This window comes from Crocodylus porosus, unplaced genomic scaffold (assembly GCF_001723895.1).
Source record: "Crocodylus porosus isolate Cpor-Errol unplaced genomic scaffold, CroPor_comp1, whole genome shotgun sequence".
In the NCBI taxonomy this organism is placed as follows: Eukaryota; Metazoa; Chordata; order Crocodylia; family Crocodylidae; genus Crocodylus; species Crocodylus porosus.
In genome coordinates, this window is record NW_017728910.1 from 13774269 (window position 1) to 13781607 (window position 7339).

The 7339-nt window shown below is 44.8% G+C and overlaps 1 protein-coding gene across 1 annotated transcript in view; it reads left to right on the forward strand.

The window, feature by feature from the left end:
- The first annotated feature begins 188 nt into the window (after nt 1-188).
- SKIL (SKI like proto-oncogene) overlaps nt 189-7339 on the forward strand; it is a 28587-nt gene continuing 21436 nt past the window's right edge. Inside the window, exon 1 of the mRNA XM_019532726.1 lies at nt 189-1569. Coding sequence (XP_019388271.1) covers nt 463-1569 — 1107 coding nt within the window. The 5' untranslated portion in view covers nt 189-462. The remainder of the gene's footprint in view (nt 1570-7339) is intronic.

Here is a 7339-nt window from a genome sequence, read left to right on the forward strand (position 1 = left end):
CGCGTTCTGCTTGTGTCCCGGGGTGTCCCGCGGCCTGTGGAGGCTCCGGCCCCTCGCCCCTCGGGGCGGATGGGTGCAAACGGGCCGCCAGGCTGAGGGGGCGGTGGGGCCGGGTCTTGGCAGCCCGCTGAGACCGACCCTTCCCTTTCTCCTTTTTTTCCCCCCACCTCACAGATGAGTTGGTGCCTGATGGAGAAGCCAGCGGTCTGCGGGCAGGAAACGTGCCCTGCTGTCTGCGCCGCCCAGGAGCCCAGCGGGGCTTTGTAACACCGTCCCCCACCCCCGCCCCTTCCCACTCGGCTGCCCTCCGGGAGGCCCCGGCATAGCGCTGTTTCTGGCCTGGCGTAGCACTGATTGTGTGTCTGAGGGAGTTCAGATAAGCCACAACTGACATTTGTTTGACAGAGAAGCTAGAGAGATGCGCCCTCACGGTTTCCTTCTGTAAACGCGCGGCAGTCGGCCATGGAAGGCCTGCAGGCAAACTTCCCCCTGCGCCCTGGCTCAGACCAGAAAGCAAATAGGATGCGTGAGGACGGGGGCCCTCCGGTAAAGAAAGCAATGACAGAAATGCATGGAAATACTGAGTTCCCAACTGGGGTGAGTAAGATGCCCACCATCAAGAAAGAAAACTTGGATGAATATGATGAAACTCCCATGGAGGTGGATAGAGAAAATGTCAAGTCAGACAGCGCTGCTGTATCTGAGCCCCTGAGTTTAAACCCTGGTTTGAAACACACCTTGGCACAGTTCCATTTAAGTAGCCAGAGTTCGCTGGGTGGACCAGCCGCTTTTTCCGCTCGCTATTCTGAGGAAAGCATGTCGCCCACCGTCTTCTTGCCTCTTCCATCGCCGCAGATACTTCCTGGCCCCTTGCTTGTCCCTTCAGATAGTTCCACGGAGCTCACTCAGACTACGCTGGAGGGGGAATCTATTTCCTGTTTTAAAGTTGGTGGAGAAAAAAGACTCTGCCTACCTCAAGTCTTGAATTCTGTGCTCCGAGACTTTTCCCTCCAACAAATTAATGCAGTTTGTGATGAATTGTACATATACTGTTCAAGATGCACTTCTGATCAGCTTCATATCCTGAAGGTATTGGGGATCCTTCCATTTAATGCCCCATCCTGCGGGTTGATCACGCTGACTGATGCTCAGAGATTATGCAATGCTTTACTACGTCCTCGCACTTTCCCTCAAAATGGCAGTCTGCATCCTGCTAAAAACACGTTGGCTCAACTTAAAGAAACTGGCAGTGCCTTTGAAGTAGAGCATGAATGCTTGGGCAAGTGCCAGGGTTTGTTCGCACCTCAGTTCTATCTTCAGCCAGATGCTGCGTGTATCCAGTGTTTGGAGTGTTATGGAATGTTTTCTCCACAGACGTTTGTGATGCATTCACATAGATCTCCTGATAAAAGGACCTGCCACTGGGGTTTTGAATCAGCCAAATGGCATTACTATCTTCACATTAACCAAAAATATTTAGGAACATCAGAAGAGAGGGAGCTGAAGCATCTCTTGGAGGAAATGAAGGAGAAATTTAGCGTGAAAAATCAGAAAAGAACTCAGTCCAAAGTAAGTTCAGTTTAATCTTATAAAACTTTTGGATTACTCGCTGTTAACAGATGAATACTTTGGAAGCATGCTGTTCATTTTCCTAAATACGAGCCAGCATCAGATCAAGTATAGGCTAAGTGTGTGAATGATCTGCAGCATACATTAATACAGTTTCAACAATTCCAATATAAAAGGCTTGGTATCAAGAATTCTTTTCTAATTGGAGCTTTTGTCATAAACCGGTCAAAAACTTTCAGAACGTAGTTCTGTTTCTTTGGATGTTTTTGATAGCCATGTTGGTCTGAGACTAAAAGAAATGCAAAAGCTTAGAATTCCTGGTTCAGAAATGATACCTTTTATTAGACTAACTAGGATAATAAAAGATACCATTTCTGAACCAAGAGTTCTAGGTTTTTGCATTTTGTTCTGTTTCTTTTGCTTTTTTAAACTGGCAATATCTGGAAAATGTAGGGGTTTCATGGACAGTCTGTCCTCCTGTTTGACCTACACATTGTGTGATTGTTTTATACCAAGCATGTTGCAATAAGCAGGAAGCTGCCTGAAAAATCAAGTGCTAGCTTAAACTGACAGACACAGGCTTACATTCTTGTGCGTATATGTACACATGGTATACAGCCAGTTACCTTGCTGAGCGCCCAGATTTTTAAGGTGATAGTGCATTGATGCTGGTGAGAGGCCAAAGGCTGCTTTTAGAATGTGGTAATATCTTTTTTTTATATATATTAAACATCTAATGTATAAGATGGGTCTTAAAAGGTTTTTAAAGCAATTCAAGTAATATCTCGTATTACTATGTAATGCACCTTAACACGCCGATGAGAGAGACTGCCTATTTCAGTAATACTGTAAGTCCACACAGTGTTTCACAAGCATGAAGTTAGTTCTACTACAGTGATATCATAATCTAAATAAGACAAATACAAGACAAATGTTAACTGTTTATAGAAGAGGAATGATAAATGCTTGAAAAAGAAGTTATGAGGAAGGATTTGGAAAACAGAGGGTAACTAATGTGTTACTGATTTGAGGCATTGCTGTGGTAGTTGTGTTTGTAGATTATTAATAATTTTTCTGAGAAGAGTTTAAACTTTGAGTTTTTGGAATGTTTCCATTCCTCTTGGGGTTGTTTTTGTTGTTTGGAAGAATTTTCCTGTTCACTTTTGCATACAGCTATTGCGTTAAGTGGGAAGGAGTGCTTGCATCCATGCTTTGGCGACTTCAGGGAGTGGGTAACCATTGACTTGGGGACATTTTACCTTTTCTGCTGTCCCTTCAGTCCTAAACATGAGATCAGTTGACTTCAGTAGCCTGCAATTGACTGACATCTGCACTGTGCTTGCCTGACTTGGGGTAGGCAGGGGGTGGGGAATACAGTCCACATTTGGGCTCCCAGAGGCTGGGGTAGGGCATGCTGAAGGACTGCAGTTGAGTCAGGAGAGAGGATTACAGTGACTTTTTAGAAAGATGGCTTTTATTGACCTTTCTTGTTCAGGGGAGCTCATTGGCTAACAAGTACCAACAAAAGGGGGGAAAAAAATTGGAACAGTAAGGGCACTTTTACACATGCTCTGGTGGCAGGGGGTGGGGGGGCTGTGCTGTAATTAAAGGGCTGCAGTGTCTCATATATCAGTGTTTCAAAATGGCAGCAGGGACACTTTAACTAGCTTGTTCAAGCTTTAGTTCAAGCGCCCCCGCTGCCATTTTGAAGTGCAGGGATGCTGATACACAAGACACTGGAGGCTGCAGGAGTGTGATAATTACCAGGGTCCATCAGACTCAATTAACTGATTCTGCTCTGATGCACTGTAATTACAACTGGCCCAGAGCAGCCAGTTGTATCAGTGGGTGTATGGTATGGCATGCCTGGAGGACCAGCCTGATTCATGTCACAAAAAGCTTGATGCCCACATATAACACTGAGCTGGTGCACTGTGAACAAGTTTAGTGTACTTGGAAAATCAAGTACTCTTTGAACCATTCCAGGCACTGAACTAGTTTAATGGACTTGTGCGTCTGTCTATTTCAGGTTTAAACCGTGTTTAAACTGGTCTAAGTGTGAGGTATGTAGCAGCCACCATAGTGGAGGTCACTTTTCCTGTGTAGTCACACAGGGCTGCTTCCCACACCTCAGTGACAAATTTGACAGCTCTGAGCACTGGCTCCTAGTGAGGCTTAGGTGCAACAGCAGCCAAGGTGAGTGTTCAGTAGTTGAGGGCTTTAGAGGAAGTATTACGTTTATTTTGGCTGTTCCCTGTTCAGACCTGCTCTTTCTTCCCTGAGCACCAAAGGAACAAATGGAGATTAGATAACTTTATGAATACTTTCACAAGCTTAGAACATTTTTTGCCACATATAAACGCTCTTAAAATATGCCAAAGGTAAAAAGCAGAGGTTATATGGGGAGCCCTGCAACAATTTTTTTTTTCTTTCCATTTGCATAACATGGAAGACCATGTTGCCATAACATTTATTTTTCATGCTCCTTATGATGAGGAGAAAACGGGATAGAGGCATTAGATATGATCCATAGCAAGGCTACCTATTCTGTCCCCTTATATTCCCAAGCAAATGTGTTTACTTCTTCTATAATGCTCCAGTATGTACTCTTCTTCTTCCCTCTTGCTACTTCCCGTACTGAGGAGCAGTAAAGCCTGTGGGGTCTCCTCATTGATAGGAAAAAGGAAAATCACTTGGAGGGACCAGAGTATTGGTGCAGTTTGTTAGCCATATTGCAATGAGTCTCTCTTCTACAAACAAACCTTCACCTGGAGAAGTTCCTGGATTTGTGGATGTTGTTTTGTAATAGTCTGTGACAAGTATATAGAATGGGAGAGAAATGTTTATAGCATCACAGAACTTGTCCTGGACTCAGCTGAGAGTAATGGGCTCTATTTTCCATTTTTACATATATATTTGTAGCGTGCTTCTGGCAGAGATTTGGAAAGCAACTAAAGGACTTTGAGGGCATATTACTACTTTTATATTTTTTCCTTTTCCTTTCTAAAATTAAGTAATATCACAGGTTATATAGGTTAATATTGGATACAATATATATATTTCTAAAGTAAGTAGACAACAAATTGCATTTTAATTTGGAAGTTAATGTCATACTGTTACAGTATATGATTGCAGTCTGGATACGTCATTTTTGTCTTGTATACCAATTTCATTCTAAGAGTTTGAGTTAACTTATTACATATTTTATATGCAAAATAATTCGTTCATATCATGTGTGCACTTTAAACTAGTACTATTGAAAGTTGTGTGCTTACATGAAATCAGAAAGGTGCCTGTCCAGCCTTGTCTTGAACACCTCCAAGGAGGGCAACTGCACCACCTCTGCTGGGAGTGTGTTCTAGATTCTGGTGACCCTTAGAGAAAAGAAGTTTTGCCTTACATCCAACCTGAATTTGCCCTCTACTAGTTTATATCCATTGGTATGGTCCATTGGTCCTCATCCTCCCTTGAGTTTTGTTGCTCTCTAACACTTTAAGAACAAACAAAACTAAATTACTGTGAATTGGGACCTTCTGATGTCTTGTTTTAGGAGCAAGAAGCTGTTTATCTCTTTGTAAACAGCTAATATTTTGATCTCTCTCTAGTAATAAATATCTGCATTTGTAGTCAGACCATCATAATGCTTTTTACCTGTAAGTTTTCTCAGTTGAATTTATATTCGCTCTTTTTGACAGCAGCACTGACTGTAGTACTAAGCACAGCACCTTTGTATTCATTCGTGGACACAGGCAACAGGAAGAGGAGGCAGCCCTCTGTTGCCCAGTAGCCTAGCAACAACCGTGCTTGCCAAGGAAGTGGGATACCTGGCTGGGTTCTAAGCCCACCTGAGCCCAAGGGGCCTGGATAGAAGCTTAGTAAGGGAAAGCAATAATAACAGCCTTAACAATGCTCTCAGGGAGAGGATAGGGTAGTCAGATTCTTGAAATGCTTATATTACTAGCCTGAGAAGTATGGGCAACAAACAGGAAGGACTGGAGGTCCTAGTACGCACATAGAATGCTGATGTCATTGCAGTTAAGGAGACCTGGTAGGCTAGTTCACATGACTGGAGTATATGGATGGGCATGGCTTGTTCAGGATGGATAAGCAGGGGGAAAAGGGCAATGTGAAGTATGAAATGGAAGGTAAACCTGTTGATAGCCTCTGGGTGAAGGTCAGAGGGGAGAGCAGCAAGGAGGGATGTCATGGCAGATGTCTGTTACAGGCCACCAGACCAGGCAGGGGAAGTAGACAAGACCTTCTTTAAACAACTGGTGGAAGCTTCCAAATCACAGGATTTGGTTCCTGTGGGGCACTTCTGTTATCAGGACATCTGCTGGAAGGGAAACAGAGCAGTGCACAGGAAGTCCAATAAACTCTCAGAGTGTGTTTGGGATAACTTTTTATATATATATGTGTGTATGTGCACACATCAGCTGGGGAAAATTTCTTCTTAACTTGCTGCTCACAAGCAGGGAGGAATTGGTAGAGAATGTGAAGGTGGAAGGTATCCTGGGTGACAGTGACCACTGCCCGTGGAACCGGTGCCTGTCACAGGAACACAGGGGCACCAGATCACAGCGCTGCCCAGTACTCTGGCCCCAGCCCCAGCCCTGCACTGTCACCAGCCTGTGATGCCAGCCCTGCCTATCCCACTCCTGGATGCAGCTCCCTGCCTGCCCATGGCCCCATCCCTGCTCAGTCAAGTGTGCCCTGCCCACAGGGGTCCTGGCTGGTCTCCATGGAGACCCTGCCCACCTGCTTCAGTCAGTGCCTCTGGTGATGGGTGTGGGTGGACGGGTCCAAGGCCACATAGGATCAATTGGCATCTCCCTGGCCTCCTCCCACTCCATTTCCCCCCCAACTCCCCTACCCCTGCTCCTGGTTGTGCTGGCAGTGTAAACAGCCATGGCTAGGGGACTAAGGTTTGGTCAGCAGCCCCCCAGCCTTTAACAGCTGACTGAAATTCCTTAAGTGGTTCTCCAGCCCCAAATAATCAGTGCCCACCACTGGTATATACAGTGATCCAACCAGTCATGTACTTGAAGAGTAGTCATCAGTGACTCAGTGTCACTGAGTCTGAGGAAGAATTGAGTGGGGTTCTCCAGGAGTCTGTCTTGGGTCTGGTGTTGTTCAACATCTTAATGATTTGGATAGTGGGACTGATGCTTAGTAAATTTGCATATAACATGAAGTTGGGTGGAGTGGCAGGCGCTCTGAAGGGCAGGACTAGCATACAGAATGATCTGAATTAACTGGAGAAATGGTCTGCAATCAGTCATGTGAGCTTTAACAAGGACAAGCACAAAGTCCTCCACTTGAGACGAAATAATTACATGCACAAATACTGATGGGGGAATGACTGGCTAGGCTGTGGTCCTGCAGAGAAGAACCTAGGGGTTACTGTATGCCTTAAGCTGAATATGAGCCACCAGGGTGCCCTTGTTGCACCAAAAAAAAAAAAGGCTAAGATCTTGCTGGGTTGTATTAATAGGAGTGCCATTTCCAAATCAAGGGAAATGATTCTTTTCCTCTATTTGGCCCTGGTAAGGCCTCACCTGGAGTATTTGGTACAGTTTTGGGCCCCACACTTTGAGACAGATGTGGGCAGATTGGAAAGAGTCCAGTGGAGAGCAACAAAAATGATTATGATTATGGGTTGGGAGGAGAGACTTATGAGAAGGCTGAAAGAACCGGGATTATTGAGTCTGAAGAGAAGACTCAGGAGTGTATTTGATACAGTCCTAATACTTGAGCAATTACAGAGAGG